Here is an 18,567-nt window from a genome sequence, read left to right on the forward strand (position 1 = left end):
TAAAATTCTTTAAATGACTAACCAGTAAAAAACAACAATGATACCTCTTTGTGTTTCTGATAATTTCTGTTTAAATTTATTATTTTTCACAGAAAATTGAAACTCTCAAAGAGACAACAAATGTAAGTTATATGTTTGATAAACTCTGGCTTTGCATTAGAAAGTGCTGTAAAATGTTTCTATTTCAAGCTGCTATTATTAATAAGAGCAGTTGAGTTTTTAATTTTTGTGCATTTTTACAAGGGTGTTTAAGGATTTTATTATCATCTAAAGGAATTTAAGTGAATAGAATAATCCCTTTAACTGAATTGACTTCGTGTGCCATTTTATCTGTTTCTGGTCTTGTCTGTTTGAGACGCTTGGATAAAAGGTTTCATCCATGCACAATGTATATTCTTTTTTATAATTAAATATATTGTGATTTGAGTTTTCTGATGTGCTGGCCTTCTGACATTATATAATGGGCTACTAATAAGATTTGTATTTTGATAAAAGCATTTTAAAAACAGACATGGTAGTATTCACCAATATTTTGATAGGATCCTTTACTCTCCATAATTCCATGAAAGTCTTGAATAGACAGACGTTTTAGGAATTTACATTGGGATAGCCTGCTGACGATCTAAGAATTTGGAAGTTAATCAAATTCACATCACTTTATGTTTGAACTGTTGAAAGACCCTTTAGATGTTATTCAGTATAAATTAACAATTTTTTGGTATTTCCAAACAATTCATAGAATTGCTAATGATAATTTCATTTGATACTACCAGCATGTTAGAACCCACTGGAAATCCAGAGAGGGTATTTTTTATGTAGAATAGACTTAAACCCTGTATATTTGAACTGACTTTTATATTTTAAGTTTTAGCATTGTATGGCCATTTGGGGCGAGATCCTAAAATCAGTGTTTTGTTTTTATAGAGCATGGTAGAATCAATTAAACACTGCATTGTGTTGCTGCAGATCGCTAAAGTAAGTAAATTTTATTTTTGATTACTTTCATTTAATTGGATTTTAATATATGGCATTTTTCTTTAATAGCCAAAATACTCAGTTCTGAAATATATTACCTTTCTACAGTAAATTTAAGTTATAGTTTGGCGTTACTGGTGCTGTTGAAAAACCATTGTGTTTGGATGTTACCTTGCCAGCCTGTGCTTGTTTTTGATAAGGTCATTTGTGATGGTGGCTGGGAAGGAGGGGAGCACATTTGAATGACTCACCCTTTCCATTGTCACTGCTTGAAATAGGGACATATTTTGCAAAACCTTTCACAAAAGAAGTTTTTCTTAGGAAAAAAGGAATTTAAATTTAAGCAGAGTTTTTTTCATCCATAATGAAGAGTACAATAGAGATGTGTTTTTTTAAATTGTTTTTTACATATTTTTTCTAGTACTGAACTATTGGGTTGGCCAAAAGGTTCGTTCATTTTTTTCCATAAGATGGCTCTAGTAGCACTAAGTTGTCTTTTAACTTCATTCAAAACAATTTTGTGGGCTTCCCTGGTGGCGCAGTGGTTGAGAGTCCGCCTGCCAATGCAGGGGACACGGGTTCGTGCCCCGGCCCAGGAAGATGCCACATGCCGCGGAGCGGCTAGACCTGTGAGCCATGGCCGCTGAGCCTGCGCGTCCGGAGCCTGTGCTCCGCAACAGGAGAGGCCACAACAGTGAGGGGCCGGGGAACCGCAAAAAAAAAAAAAAAATTTGTTAGATTGATGTAACAGCTGTCATATCAGCGTGCGTTTAAAAACAGACTCATCAAAATTGGTGCATTTTTGTGTAGCCATTTTACTATTAAAGATGGAAGAAAAAAAGCAACATTTTCACCATACTGTGCTTTATTATCTCAAGAAACGTAAAAACACTGCCAAAATGCAAAAAAAGGTCTGTGCAGTGTATGGAGAAGGTGCTGTGACTGATCAAACATGTGTGTCAAAAGTGGTTTGCGAAGTTTTGTGCTAGAGATTTCTTGCTGGACGATGCTCCACAGTCGGGTAGACCAGTTGAAGTTGATAGTGATCAAACTGAGACATTAATTGAGAACACTCAATGTTATACCACGTGGGAGAAAGCCAACATACTCAAAATGTCCAAATCAAGCAGTGAAAATCATTTGCACCAGCTTGGTTATGTTAATCGCGTTGACATTTGGGTTCCACATAAGTTAAGTGAAGAAAACCTTCTTGACCATATTTCTGCATGCGATTCTCTACTTAAACGTAATGAAAACGTTCTGTTTTTAAAACAAAATTGTGACGGGCAAAGAAAAGTGGATACTGTACAATAACGTGGAATGGAAGAGATCGTGGGGCAAGTGAAATGAACTACCACCAACCACACCAAAGGCCAGTCTTCATCCAGAGAAGGTGATATTGTGTATATGGTGGGATTGGAAGGGAGTCCTCTATTATGAGCTCCTTCCGGAAAACCAAACGATTCATTCCAACAAGTACTGCTCCCAGTTAGACCAACTGAAAGCAGCACTTGATGAAAAGTGTCCAGAATTAGTCAACAGAAAACACATAATCTTCCATCAGGATAACGCAAGACTGCATGTTGTTTCTTTGATGACCAGGCAAAAACTGTTACAGCTTGGCTGGGAAGTTCTGATTCATCCGTCGTATTCACCAGACATTGCACCTGCGGATTTCCATTTATTTCGGTCTTTCCAAAATTCTCTTAATGGAAAAACTTGCAACTCCCTGGAAGACTGTAAAAGGCACCTGGAACAGTTCTTTGCTCAAAAAGATAAAAAGTTTTGCGAAGATGGAATTACGAAGTTGCCTGAAAAATGGCAGAAGGTAGTGGAAAAAAACCGTGAATGTGTTGTTCAACAAAGTTTTTGGTGAAAATGAAAAATGTGTCTTTTATATTTACTTAAAAACCGAAGACACTTTTTGACCAACCCAATACATTAATAAATCACTGCCTTGATTACTGTTCCTTATTCATGGAATAAAAACATATTTTGGATTATTGTGGTTGGTTAACAATTTCATGGATATTGCCTGCTTTTCTGAAAAATTTTGGTGTATTCAACCTAAATATGTACTTGATTGCATGACATTTTGAGAAACAAGAATTTAGTGTTTGAAAATAAGTATTAGAAAAAAATTTTTTTCCATTGACTCTACCTCTGTATTTCTAGCCAGTGGTTAGAAGCAGGTGGGCAGCCAATTCAGCAACCAGTTTTGGAAATGATGTTTGAGTTTTAAATTATTTGGCCTATTTTACTTATTCAATTGCATATATTTGTTTGCCTAATAATGGACACTATTTTCCTAGCATTGTTAATGACACAATAGTATAGAAAAATGCATTTGTGCTTAGATGGTATGGCTATTCAGCTTGTACGTTTAGGGGTGAGGGGAAGTATCATTTTCTTTTGAGGCCAGATTCAGTATTAAAGTGTCAGAACTTAAGGGCTTGTGTTCATTTTCTAGGTATTTTTGACCACTATGCCTGATTTCCTATGTATGTGTCTAAATTCTTCCATCTATTTTTGTGAATCAGAATACATTCCAAAACTTAAGAAGGGAGTATAGGGTTGGAGGCACAGAAGGGGTAAGGGTTTTATTTTGGTTTTCTTTACTGTGAAGTTACATGGGTGGGTTGGGGCCACCTACAGTTACCCAGAAGCTTATATACAGATAACCAGTAAACTACATTAAGCCCAGTGTGAGTAGATAGGTATTTTAGGGGTTCAACAGTGCCTTCTCTAGAAGATTGAGGAAGTAGAAGAGCTGATAGTGTTTAGGCCAGTTTGGATCATCTCTACAAATCAATCAGGTCTTTAGATAGTTGTAAAACAGGGCAGCCTAGCCTCTTTCAGTAGCTCACCATTTAGCCACCCAACAAGAACATTTTTGATGTTCTGTCTTTGGAATGAGTTACAATTCAAGTTACTAAAACTTCTTTCTAGAGATTTCTACAGTTCAGTCAGTACCTGCTACCTGTCTGTTTTAGCCCAGCTTAATAGACCTGCATTTCAAGGTCCTTCAGAATGGATAACATGGATCAAGTAAATGGAGTTTGGCTTTTTAATTTTTTCCAGAAGGAATTTCATTGTTAAGGCTTTTTATGTACAGATGCATCCCTCAAATTATATATATATGTACCCTATATGAACTCTTCGTGTACTTTTAAACAATTTAAGTGTAAATTAGACCATGTCACTTGCCTGCTCAAATCCCCTTATTGGTTTCCTACCTCCCTTGGAATGGAATCTAAGTTAACTTAACCATAACTGCATGTCATTTGAGCCGTCACTACTCCCTCACCTCACCTTGCTTGATCACACCATTCTAACAACATCGGCCTGTTTTCTTTTTCTCAGGCCAAGCTTTTTCTGCTTCAGGGATTTGTATTTGCTTTCCCCTCTGCCTAGAAGGCATTTCTTCCAGACTTCCAGGGTTTACACCCTCACTTTATTCAAATTTCTGCCCACATGAAATCTCTTTGGAGAGACCTTGCTGACCACTCTATCTAAAATAATCTCTACCCTCCCAGTAGTTTCTTTCTTTTTTTTTTTTTTTCTTTTTGCGGTATGCGGGCCTCTCACTGTTGTGGCCTCTCCCGTTGCGGAGCACAGGCTCCGGATGCGCAGGCCCAGCGGCCATGGCTCACAGGCCCAGCCGCTCCGCGGCATATGGGATCCCCCCAGACCGGGGCACGAACCCGTATCCCCTGCATCGGCAGGCGGACTCTCAACCACTGCGCCACCAGGGAGGCCCCCAGTAGTTTCTTTTTCTTCATGGTCTTGCATCATTAGCCAGATTTACTTGGTATCCTGTTTGTTGTCTGTCTATACCTGACTATAATCTCCATGAGGCCTTTGTCTTAGAATGCTTGCACTGCCATAACAAAACACTGCAGACTGAGTAGCTTTAATGACAGAAATTTATTCTCTCACAGTTTTGGAGGCTAGAAGTCCAAGATCAAGGTTCCTGTTGATTTGGTTCTTCCTGGCTTGTAGACAGCCACCTTCTCACCATGTCCTTACAGGACCTTTCCTTGGTGGTACACACTGAGAGTGAGCATGAATGAGAGCTCTCTTGTGTCTCTTCTTAGAAGGAGATTTACTGGATTAGGGCCCCACCCTTAGGACCTTATTTAATCTCAATTTACTTCCTTTACTCCAAATACAGTCACACTGGGGTTAGGGCTTCATTGTCTGAATTGGGGTGGGGGGGCCCACAGACATTCACTCCATAACACCACTGTATCCTCAGTGCCTAGAACAGTTGCCTGCCACAAAGTAGGGGCCTGATAAATAATTGTGAATTTTGAATGAATTTTTTAACACATAATTTTTAATAGTTGCATGGTTTAGTATTTCCACTATCTGTATGATTTTTTTTATCATCCTTATGAATTAATCTTTGCATAATCAGTCAATCTGTGATTAAGATATACAGTTGTTAAATAATAGTGAGAGGCAGCATTACATTTTTAAGAGCATGGACTTTGGAGCCAGATGGTCTGGGTTTGAATCCTTGTTCCACTGCTTGAGCAAGTTTATTTATCCTCCCTGTGCTTTGGTTTTCTCCTATATAATAGGAATAATAATAGTATCTGTACTCTTGCTGATAGAGTGAAACTTAAATGAATTAGTGTTTGTAATGCTCTTAGTACCAAGCATATAATTCATCCTAAATAATTGTTAAATTAAAAAAACTTTTTATTAGGACATAAATTTTAAAGCCACAGAATGGCATGTTGGTAAAATTTTGAGAACTTCCATCTAACACTGATGGGAGTATAAATTGTTTTAGTTACTTTGGAAGATGATTCTGCCCTGGCAGGTTAATAAGATTTTGGAATCAGCTACTTTTAGAAGATGTATTGTCATCTGAGACCCCACAGGGATGTGGCCTCCTCAAAAAAGAAAAAAAGAATGTAGCTAATTTGATACCTTTCTTGTTTTGGGTTGATTTAGTTTTAGGTTCTTAGAGGCAGCATGCTATAGGTAGGATTTTAAGCTCCTTCCAGTTTTCTGAGTCTTTGATTTTAATTCTCATTCCCCAAAGCTTCCCACCTGCCTAAATGATTAGTGCATTGGTTCCCAAAGTTTGCTGCACATTAGAATCACCTGGGAATCTTTTAACAGTTCTGATGCATGGCTCGAATTCCCAGACATTCTTGTTGTAGTTGCTGTGGTGTGTCACCTGAGCATTGGGGTTTTTCAACTCCCAGGTTGATTCTGATGTGTAGCAAAGTTTGGGCACCACTTGGTTATTGGGATTTTCAGGTAAGCTGTGTTAGCTCAGATGACTTCATTCTTCCTTTGTACCATAGATAGAGACAGCAGTGTTTCTTTCACTCATGGGGAATTGCAGAGGAAATGAGAAGGGGAGGGAGCAGAGTGAAGATAATCTGGGAGACCCCTGCAGCTGGGGACTTGACCAGTTTTCTTCATTAAGATTAGGTGATATGACCAGATGTCACAACTTACATAAGCAAAGGAAATTAATTTTAATAATGTATTTTAACTCATTATATCCAAAATAATACCATTTCAACATGTAATCAATATAAAAATTCATTCATTAATGAGATACTTCATTTTCTCTCCCTCTCTCCCTCCCCCCCTCCCCCCCAACCCCCACACTAAGTCGTCACTATCCTGGGTGTATTTTGCACTTTGAATTAACCACATTCAGGTGCTCAATAGCCACATGTGACTAGTGGCTTCTAAACTGGACTTTCCAAGTCTAGATTATCGTTTTAGAACTGAGTTGTCTGACCATAGATACTTTTAAACTAGAATGTATGTTTAAGTTATCCTTGGATCCCAGGTTCTCTCCCTAGAATTTTTTTCTGCATAGACTTTTTGTTTATATCAGTATTCATTAATTTCTCATCAGACTTTTTTTAAACCAGGTTTATTGATATATAATTTACATACCATAAAGTTCACTCATTTAAAGTTTATACTTTAGTGGTTTTTAGTATATTTACAAAGTTGTGTGGCCATCACCATAATATAATTTTAGCATGTTTTTATCACCCCAAAAAGAAACACCATACATATGCAGAACTCATTCCCTATACCTCTTTCCCTCACTTACCCTTGCCCCTGCCTTTCCTCCAATCCCTGGCAACTACTAATCTGTTTTCTGTCTCTAGACTTGCCTATTCTGGACATTTCATATATTTAGGATCATACAATATGTGGTATTTTGTGACTGGCTTCTTTCACTTAGCATAATGTTTTCAAGGTTAGTCCATGTTGTAGCATGTATCAGGACTTAATCTTTTTTATTGCTGAATAATATTCCTTTGAATGATATACCACATTTTGTTTATCCATTCATCAGTTGATGAACATTTGGGTTGTTTTTTTTTTGTTTTGTTTTGTTTTTTTTTTTTTGCGGTACTCGGGCCTCTCACTGTTGTGGCCTCTCCCGTTGTGGAGCACAGGCTCTGGACGCACAGGCTCAGTGGCCGTGGCTCACGGGCCCAGCGCTCCGTGGCAGGTGGGATCTTCCTGGACCGGGGCACGAACCCATGTCCCCTGCATCGGCAGGCGGACTCTCAACCACTGTGCCACCAGGGAAGCCCTGTTTTCATTTTTTGACCATTATGAATAATGCTGTTGTGAACACTTACATGTGATGTTTTTGTGCAGGGATGCATGTTTTCATTTCTCTTAAGTGTATACCTAGGAGTGGAGTTACTGGGTAACATGGTAACTCTATGTTTAACTTTTTGAAAAACTGCTCAACTACTTTTCAAAGCAGCTGCACATAATATTTCCACTCATAATGTGTAAGGGTTCTTTTTTTTTAACATCTTTATTGGAGTATAATTGCTTTACAATGTTGTGTTAGTTTCTGCTGTATAACGAACTGAATCAGCTATACGTATACATATATCCCCACATCCCCTCCCTCTTGCGTCTCCCTCCCTCCCACCCTCCCTATCCCACCCCTCTAGGTGGTCACAAAGCACCGAGCTGATCTCCCTGTGCTATGCGGTTGCTTCCCACTAGCTACCTATTTAACGTTTGGTAGTGTATATACATCCATGCCACTCTCTCCCTTCGTCCCAGCTTCCCCTTCCCCCTGCCCGCGCCCTCAAGTCCATCCTCTACGTCTTGTGTAAGGGTTCTATTTGCCCCACATCCTCACCAGCATTTGTGATTGTCTTTTTGATTATAGCCATTCTAGTGGTTTTCATTTGCATTTCTTCTGGAGAAATGTCTATTCCCATTCTTTGCCCTTATTTTTAAATTTTATTTATTTTTAAGTCTTTATTGAATTTGTCACAACATTGCCTCTGCTTCATGCCTTGGCCTCCTGGCTGCAGGGCAAGTGGGATCTCAGCTCCCCGACCAGGGATCGCACCCACACCCCGACACTGGAAGGCAAAGTCCCAACCACTGGACCGCCAGGGAAGTGCCATGCCCATTTTTCTAGTTGGGGTTTTTAATCTTATTATTGAGTTGTAGGAGTGATTTTATATATTCTGGATACAAGCCGTATCAGATATATGACTTTCAGATTTTTCTTCAAGTCTGTGGGTTGTCTTTTTACTTTCTTGATAGTGTCCTGAGAAGCATGCATATTTTAAATTTTGATGAAATCCAGTTTATCAGTCTTCTAGTGCTTTTGCCTTTGGTGGCTTTCCTGAGAAATCATTGCCTAATCCTAAACAACAAAGATTTATTCCTGTATTTTCTTTCAAGAGTTTTGTAGTTTTTGCTCTTACATTTAATTCAATGTATGGTCCACTTTGAGTTAATCTTTGTGGTGTGAGGTATGGATCCAGGTTCATTTTTTGGCATGTGGTTATCCAGTTGTCCCAGTCCCGTTTGTTGAATCTCATCAAACTTGAATTAGAAATTTTCTTTCATCACCATAGCATATTTATTTTTTATTTCCTGTGATAAGTACATGTATAGGTCCATAATTAAGAGAGCTTTCATTAGACTACATTGCCATATTAGAAAGATAGGAATATGTTTCATGTATCTTATTGGTAGACATGGTTTTAAAATACCGAAGTCTATAATTCTGGTCAAAAGTCTTCTCAAATTATGTTGTACTGATGTTTTTGTTACTATCATATTTCCAGATCTCAGTCATGCTTGTTTGTTCAAAGAAGAGAGAATAGCCATTGCATTAAGGAATGAGGGACTTATAACCAGATAAACATATGTTATAATCTAAGTGGGAAGTAGCATTAGGCCCTTTCTTTGTTTAATTGACATAATTCAAATTGAAATCAGTTGTATCTCTGGTTTTAGTAGTACTTGAGATTTAGCTTTAGCTGACCCTGATAAAAGGCAACTTGCGGTTTACTTAAAAAACAAAAACAATAAAAAGTTTTGAAAAGAAAGATGGAGGGAGGGAGGATGAGTGTAATACGCCTTTTAAAATAAGAGAACAAAATTCCTGAAGTTCATGATGGGAATGGATTGGTAGTAAGGCATTTAATAGTGTGGGTTTGTCTAGATTTGACTCTGCCTTAAAAGATAAACCACAGCAGTAACAAAAATAATAAACCCTGACTTAAAATACCCTGTAGATAGCATGTATTATTATTTCTTTTTATTTTTTATTTATTTTTTTTGTGGTATGCGGGCCTCTCACTGTCGTGGCCTCTCCCGTTGCGGAGCACAGGCTCCGGACGCGCAGGCTCAGCGGCCATGGCTCACGGGCCCAGCCGCTCCGCGGCATGTGGGATCCTCCCAGATCGGGGCACGAACCCGTGTCCCCTGCGTCAGCAGGCGGACTCTCAACCACTGCGCCACCAGGGAAGCCCAGCATGTATTATTAATTGAGAATATTTTATGGGAAAAATTGTCAGATATTTAAGTTTATTTTTTCTTCCAGTTTTATTGAGACATAATAGACAGCACTGTGTAAGTTTAAAGTGTATAATGATTTGACTTACTACATCATGAAATGATTATCACAGTAGGTTTAGTGAACATCCATTATGTCATATAAATACAAAATCAAAGAAATAGAAAAAAAAATTTTTTGTCCTGTGATGAGAACTCTTAGGATTTACTCTCTTAACCACTTTCATATATAACATACAGCAGTGTTCATTATATGTATCATGTTGTACATCACATCCCTAGTACTTACTTATCTTCAAACTGGATATTTAAGTTTATTTTAAATTATACCAGAAGTAGAAGTGGTGGTTTTCTTAGATAATGTACTGTATCCGTAATGTATTGCTATATAACAAACCAACCTCAACTAAGTGTCTTAAAATAGCAGCAGTCATTTATTTTGCTCACAAATCTGCAATTTGGTTAGGCCTCATGACTTATTTCTGTTTCATGCAGTGCCACCTGTGGTGGCTTGATTGCAAGGGCAGGGGTGTATGTGTTGAGATGGGGGGGCCAAAGGATCCACTTTCAAGATGGCTCACTCACATGCCTGGGAAGTTGAGCTGGGAACCTAGGTGCTCCTCCGTATAGTTCTCTTTCCAGCTGCTTGGCCTTTCTCACAGTGTGGTGGTTGGGCTTCAAGAAAACAAGGTAGAAATTTGTGGCATTTCCATGACCTGGTCTCAGAAGTCACACATAGTCACTTCTGCTATGTTTATTGGTTAGGGACAGTTACAGAGTTTCAAGGATAGGGGCCATGAACTCTACCTCTTGTTGGGACCATTTTTGGAAAATTTAATCTACCACATGTATTTCTTTCCACTTATTGCCACTTACATATATTTCTTTCTAAGAAATTCTTTGGAAAAGTCAATTTTAGAAATTAGAAATTTAGAAATTAATGGGGAAAACTAAAAGTAAATTAAAATATCATCTGAACAAGAAACTTTAAAATTTCTCTTTCTGTGTAGTTCTCAAGATTTTATTTTCAATTGTGTCTATTAAAAATTACTGAAACTTTGGATATTGTAAATATATAGTTAATTCAGTTGTGCAAATCCCAACATGAATTATGGGCTTATCAAAATGCTTTTATTCTCAAGGATGTGCAAAGGATATGCACTGTGTTGGCAGTTTGCAAGACCACCCCTAGGTTTGGTGATTTGCTTGGAAGGCACAGCTTGTAGTTGTACTTACAGCTATGATTTATCACAGCAAAGGATCCAAAGTAAAACCAGCAAAGGAAAAAGGCACATGGGGCAAAATCCAGAGGAAACTAAGGCCCAAGCTTCCAAGAATCTTCTCCCAATGGGATCATACAGGGTGTGCTTAATTCCTCCAGCAACAGATTGTGACAGCACTTGTGAAATGTCTACCAGGGAAGCTCATTAGAGACTCAACACCTAAGGTTTTTTATTGGGCTTTTTGTCATGTAAGCACTGTTTACCTAGCACTTACCAAGCAAGAGTCCAGATTTCCAAAAGGAAAGCTGGTCTTCAGCATAAACCATTTTGTTTGCTTATTAAACAGATTAGGTGCAGTGAGCTGCCCTTATGATAGTGAGGTGGTGGGAACCCTCCTAAAATCCAAGTTCCCAGACACCAAGCCAACGGCCAACTTTGTAGGCAGGCTTTTCTGAGGATAGCTATTTCAGGCCTACTGTGTTAATTCTTAAAAAAAAAATTATCTCCAAATCTTTAAATTGCTCTTGGTTGTCCCTTCAATCTGTAGATTTCTGAGTAAACTCTGTAGTTAAAGAAAGAAAAAGTTATGTATAAATGATATATAACTTGGCTGTAAACCAAGACCAAATACTGGTTTCTATTAAAACTTGAAAACTTCTTGATAGTATGGAGTTAAAACTTTAAACAGTTTTAAGTTAAATATATTGTCTGTGTAATACTAATAGATAGATTATAGTTACAGGAACAAATATGTTTGGTAACTTTCCACCACCTTCTTCCTTAAGTACATCCTTGGAGAAGGGAGGCAAGGCAAAATATCAATAGCATATTAGTTAAGACCTTGAATTCTGGAACTAGACTATATGTATTGGACTAGACACTGTAGACTAGACTAGACACTCTCTCTGTCTCAGTTTTCTCATCCGTCCAATGGGGATAATAATAATACCTACTTTATAGAGTTGTTGGTGGAACAAGTGAATTAATAATATACAGGCAGGCCTTGCTTTATTGCATTTTGCAGATGCTATCTTTTACAGATTGAAGGTTTGTGGCAACCTTGTGTCAAGCAAGTCTATTGGCGCCATTTTTGCAACATTATTTGCTCACTTTGTGGGTTTGTCACATTTTGGTAATTCTTGCAATATTTCAAACTTTTTCACTATTACTGTATTTGTTATGACGATCTGTGAGCAGTGATCTTTGATATTACTACTACAGCTCACTGAAGGCTCAGATGATGTTTAGCACTTTTTGGCAATAAAGTATTTTTAAATTACATACACTGTTTTTTAAGACAGTGCTGCTGCACACTTAATAGGCTACAGTATAATGTAAATATAACTTTTATATGCACTGGGAAACCAAAAAAATTGTGTGACTTGCTTTATTGCGGTATTTGCTTTATTGTGGTGGACTGGCCAAAGCCCGCTATATCTCCGAGGTATGCCTGTATGTAAAATACCTGCCAGGTAGTAAGCGTTAGCCCCTGTATCATCATTCTGTGGATATGGTGATTACGGTTACTGAAACAAAAATCAGACCATCTATTTAGAAAAGTATTGATATACTTCTGGAGCCAGCATCCAGAATATGGGAAATTATGTCTGTCCTGAGTTTTTAAGGGTATATGATTGTCATACCTTTGCAGTACGGTAAGAGTTTGGCGGTTGTGGAGAGTTGGCGTAATTTACTGTAAAGTTAAACCCAGAAATATTCAGGATCGTTAATCCTAAATTAATATATCTGCTTTCAATCATGGATACCAATGTGACTACACAGTTCAATAGGATATTTCTACAAAGAATTTAATTAAATGCCTGTATAGAAAAACAATTGCCATGCTCTTGGTTAGAATTATGTTTGGCTAGGAATGGACCAGTGAAATTACTATCTTAGTGGAAGCAGAGTAGTAGTTTTCTAACGTTGTTGCTTACCCAGTAAAATAAGTTTTCTTACTAGGGAAGAAAGTACACAAGGTGTTACTTAAATGAAAGAATGAAGTTAATATTTTTAACGTTTCTCCTTAAGGACCAGTGTAATGCGGAGAAGCACGCAGATGGAATTATAGTAAGTTTAATCTAATCTTTGTTCCCCTTTACTTCTGCAGAGCATTTTAACCAGTTATGTCAGGAGAAGCCTGAATTTCTACTCATTTTTCAACACAAATTTCTCTTTTTACCTACTCACTGTTCTTTGTTTGTTGACTCTTGCAATTTTCTTTGAGCTCTTAAAGTTGGCCATCTTTCAGCAATCATTTGGAGAGGAAATGTCGATCTTAAAATTTTGTTGAGTCTTGATTCTTATTGAATCACCTTGCATGTGTTAACTTAAAGGGTTAATCGTGGTATAAAAATGCAGCTTTTATGACTAAATAAGGCATAACTCACAATGCTACATTTCTTGTCTAACTTGTTTTTTTCTAATGAAAGCAGAAGGGGAGGGGTACAGTACTGAAACATCTTAATTTAACTATATGGTTATAGGTTTCTATTAATTTCTTATCTTTATTTTTAAATTTTGTGTATTGTGTTAACTGTCATTGCTACTGTGGTGTATACTGCTTTTTTGTAGGAACAAGTTGCAACATGAATTCTTCCACTTATAGCCATTTTCTATTCTTTCCTGCCCTTGGGTTTTGCTCTTCCCTTACATTCAACTTACCCACCAAAAAGAAAAGAAAATTTTATTGGAAATAAAAGTTAGAATTTGAAGGTTTGCAGTTTAAGCTCCCCTGGTTTTGTGGTAGATGTGTGACTTGTGTTCAGACTGTATTTCTGAAGAAGGAGGCAACCTCTTTTTTTTTGTCTGAGGCTTTACAAATGCCAGCTTATCTGAGATCTGGAAACTCATTTTGTAAATCTTGGAAACCATCTTATGATTATATTTGAAAGGATGAGCATGTTATGTTTATATTTGGTTTAAAATGAAAAATAAGTTAAATATCTATGTTTACATATTTCTTAAGAAAACAGAGTAAGAGAAACATTTTTTTTTTTTTTTGCTGTACGCGGGCCTCTCACTGTTGTGGCCTCTCCCATTGCGGAGCACAGGCTCCAGACGCGCAGGCCCAGCGGCCATAGCTCACGGGCCCAGCTGCTCCGTGGCATGTGGGATCTTCCCGGACCGGGGCACGAACCCGCGTCCCCTGCATCGGCAGGCGGACTCTCAACCACTGCGCCACCAGGGAAGCCCGGGAAACATTTTTAAAATTTGAATTAAACACATTGGAATTTTTGTTTTTCTTCACAGTGTGAGTTCATAGTTTGAGCCATGGTGATTTAATACAATTATGTGATATAATTACAATATAATATAATATCTCTTCTGAGATACCAATTAAGATTATAAGCGTCATGGAAAAAGACTGTGTATGTTGTCTAGCATTTCATGGTTCCCAAAGACCCTAAGGAAAATTAATGATGGCAGTTATTTTTATCTCTTTTCTCTCAAAGCAAATCAGTTACTTTTTATTATGTTAAGCAATAGTTTTATAAAGCATACTAAAAATGTTTGATCATTTGTAGTTAAAAACATCTAGATAGTTTATACTGATAGAAAACCTAAGCCTGTAGAAAACAAACATATTTGAATCATTTGATCCGGGACTATAGCATTTTTCCTTAAGAGTTTTTATTTTTTAAAAAAAGGCACTGTTCATGGTTTAGGCCTTGGACCCAGACAGCTAAGACCTAGCCCTGCCACTTACTATCTGTGACCTTAGGCAAGTTACTTAACCTTTGAGTCTTTGTTTCCTCATCTATAAAGAAAAGTGACTTCTATCTCAGAGGATTGTTGTAAGATAGTATGCACATAGTACTCAGTAAATGTTAGCTATACATACATATATTATATATAATTGTATTTTATATTGTATTGCATGAATTTTATTAATTTTACAACAGATTAGGGTTTAGGATTGTCATTTGTTTGCACTTCTCAAGCTCTGCATATTCGTTTTTAAAGCAAGGTGTAGAATGTTATTTGACATTTTTTAGCCTGAAGTTGGTTGACCACGGACAGTAGTTGTATTTTCTATTAACAACAGCAACAAAAGAAAAAGTCTAAAAGTGTTCTGTGGGATTGACAAACCTAATATTAGGCTTCTGAAAAACAGAAGATTGCATTCAAAAGATTGAATTCTCGTCCCTTTTTCCAAAGTTATTTTATTTCTTGGTCTCTTTAGTAATTTTTTTCTTATATGATAGGTTGGGGATAAGGAGGTGGGATATTCTCATTCTTATGGCTCAAAGTATTAAAGGTGGGATTTTGCCTTTGTAAAGCACTTGGAGCCCTTTAGAGAAAAATCACTATGTAAAAATAAGGAATTTATTTTAAGAACAGCTCCAGGATTGTTGGGACACTTGTTTAGGTATTATGGCCCAGCCTGGTATCTGAAAATAGAATCCTAATGTAATAACCAGAAAGCCCTTAGAGACCACAGCATCCAGACATTTCTTCATTTTATACACTGGGAAAGTGAGGCCCACAGCAGATGAGACTTGGCAAGTCACTGGTAGAGCAAGGGTTCTAGGAATTAAAATTCTAAGTCTCTGTTTCTGTGCTTTTCGTACTGCTCCAGAACCTCCCCCACTTCACTTTACTAGGCTTTTGATTATTAATGATTGTTTTCAGAGCTTCTTCTTTGTGTCCTTTATTTTCTAGGACTAGAATATTTATAGTATGTAGACTGTTGTGACAAGAATCAGAATTCTTATGTTCAAATCAATTTAAGAGATCTGATTTAGTGATTTTTACATATTGATATTTATGCAGAGAGGGGATATAAGAAAAAATAACTTAGGCATTAAATAAGAATGCTATAAAAACTTTCCTATTATCTCAGTTTCCATTGTTATGTGCTTTTAAATTTTTACAAATGCTTTTGGGGCTCATCAATAAAGTATTTCTTTTCTAATTCTGTTTCAGTATTTTCTGTTACAAGCTCTACCTAATACATGTTTGAAGTTTAGTTTTCCAGATCAAGGAAAGCTAAAAAATTTAAAGTTTTATTTCTTGGGTTTTATCTAGTATAGTCTTCTAAGTGGTGGTTTCAAACTTTACTTTGGCAAAGGCCTTGGTTTAAAATCTCCCCCTCCTCCAAATAAAAAAATACCAGTAAGCTTTGGAGTCTTGTTTTTAAAATGCCATCATGCTGGCAAAATAGTATCTTGGCTTGGAGTCAGAAGAACCTAGACTTTTTTTTTTCTCTCTAAAATTGTAACTACATGTTTGAGTATTTTTTTTTTCCTTCTAAATCCTCAGAAAGAAAAGACGTCCAATTAGAAGATACATTTCTTTGCCTTTAGTGACTGTAAAACTACGTGCCTATATGGTGCAATACACATTGATAGAAGGTGGCAGTGGTATGGGATGTAAACATAAGATTGTAGTGGTACAGATACATTAGCTAGTCATAGGTATAGTGCTTATTAATACCACAGCAGGAGAGAGCATTTCTCCATCTTTGATATTTGTGGTGAATTAAAATTTGAGAATCACTGAGTTGAATCAAGAGGTTATTATTTCGGTTTCCTGAAACCATTCTACAACTCTTTCCAAGTGTTTTCATCTATTTTTACCTTTCTATATGTCAGAGATTCATTCATTTTCCCTCCTTACAATGCTTCTTTAAATAATCTTATAAGAAACTCTTAGACTTCCATATAGTAAAGTTGTTTTATTTCCTCTTTGCAATTTCACCAACATGTCTATACAGCTACCCTCAGGACTTTGCTGTCAGAAGTGTGGGCTTTTCATACATTTGGGAGGGTCAATGCTGGAAGGGTATTTAATTAAAAATAACTATACTGTGCTTCTTTATCTCAGAGTACTATTAATCCTGTAGATGCAATATATCAACCTAGTCCCTTGGAACCTGTGATCAACACAATGCCTTCCCAGACTGTCTTACCTCCAGGTATAGTATAATATTTGGAAAAATGTTTCACAGGTACATTGGTGACAAAAAACTTAATTTTTTATGGCAGTTGTAGTAATCTTGAAGGGTTTTTTTGGGGTTTTTTTTGTTTTTTGTTTTTTAATAAGTAAAAGGAATCTTACACACAAAATACAGCCAGAAATGAACTGGAAAAATATGATAATATTTTGGTATTGGGGCTTTTTTAGTACAGTTAAAGGGCTTTTGGTTTTCAAAGTGAGATGGAAAACAAACATGGTTTACTTGGATTATCTGCTAGGACAGAATCCTATGACCCAGGATTCATGGCTACCAAGGAAAACTTAATATACCTTGATCTACTTGAAAGTAATCCAGGAATGTTCTATTTTGTCATATTCTTTATAGCTCTGAATAATACAAATGGTTTCTTCATGGTGGACTTAATGAGAAAGGGAGGAATGAAATTTGTGATGCCTACTGATTAGATAGACGTGTATTTTTAGGGATGGAGTAATAAATATATATTTTTTTAACTGGCAGAGGAGGGCTTAAGGCCAACAACCACTGATTCCTTTTACCTTTTTGTTGCATCCAACATTTCAGTGTTTTCACTGATGACATAAGTCGGAAATTTTACTGGAAAAAAGAAAATCTTTAAAAAAATAATTATTAAGTATGTGAGATCTTTTTATGAATTTTTACTCCTTAGGAGATTGAGCTTAATATCTCTCACGAGACTAAAGAGGAAGTACTGTGCCCCATTTTAGATTTTACAAGTGGTTTGATCCTCGGGGGGAAACAGTTTATCATCCGAAGCATTTGCTGGTTTTACAGAGTACTTGTACTGAGGTAATAGCTTATCTTGACTAGTCTCTTGATATCCTGCCTAGTGTCTTAGTACTAGGTAGCATATCATCATTGAGTTTAAAGGGGATTGGGGGTCAGAAAGGAGTAGTAGCATGGAACTTGACTTAATAGAATATAGTCTCAAAAATTACTGATCTTCAGGATATTGCAGTTAAAGAGTTGTGTTTGCTACCAAATGTAAAATAGATAGCTAGTAGGAAGCAGCCGCATAGCACAGGGAGATCAGCTCAGTGCTTTGTGACCACCTAGAGGGGTGGGATAAGGAGGGTGGGAGGGAGACGTAAGAGGGAAAAGATATGGGGATATGTGTATATGTATAGCTGATTCACTTTGTTGTAAAGCAGAGACTAACACACCATTGTAAAGCAATTATACTCCAATAAAGATGTTTAAAAAAAGAAGAGTTGTGTTTGGCTTTTTCTCTAACTTATTTCACATGTTCAAATCTCCTAGAGCCTGCTCAGTTGTGTAAGTCAGAGCAGCGTCCATCTTCTCTACCAGTTGGACCTGTATTAGCTACTACCTTGGGACATCATCAGACTCCAACGCCAAATAGTACAGGTACAGATTTGTATAATTCCTTTACTTCTCATAACTGCCCATTAACATTCAAGATTTGTGTTTGATTACTGATGGGAAAAAGATTGAAGAAAGGTTATATATTTTGTATTGGAGATACCTTAGCCCTATCATTACAGTTCCATACATGGAGTGGTTAACTTTGTGACTGAACCAGAAGTTTAGTAATAATTATAATTTAAA

At 37.0% G+C, this 18,567-nt stretch overlaps 1 protein-coding gene across 5 annotated transcripts in view; it reads left to right on the forward strand.

Annotated features, from left to right (window-relative positions):
• Positions 1–18,567, forward strand: part of OSBPL9 (oxysterol binding protein like 9) — a gene marked incomplete at its 5' end in the record, with an annotated part of 169,826 nt that overhangs the window by 126,271 nt on the left and 24,988 nt on the right. For 4 of the 5 annotated variants that reach the window (XM_082613363.1, XM_082613365.1, XM_082613367.1 and 1 more), the window contains 5 exons: positions 93–122; positions 925–975; positions 13,068–13,106; positions 16,866–16,956; positions 18,259–18,366. In XM_082613363.1, the coding sequence (XP_082469489.1) occupies positions 93–122; positions 925–975; positions 13,068–13,106; positions 16,866–16,956; positions 18,259–18,366 (319 nt within the window). The remainder of the gene's footprint in view (positions 1–92; positions 123–924; positions 976–13,067; positions 13,107–16,865; positions 16,957–18,258; positions 18,367–18,567) is intronic. The other variant, XM_082613364.1, reaches the window with a different exon arrangement.

The sequence above is a fragment of the Mesoplodon mirus genome, assembly GCF_964341445.2.
Source record: "Mesoplodon mirus genome assembly, chromosome: 3".
In the NCBI taxonomy this organism is placed as follows: Eukaryota; Metazoa; Chordata; class Mammalia; order Artiodactyla; family Ziphiidae; genus Mesoplodon; species Mesoplodon mirus.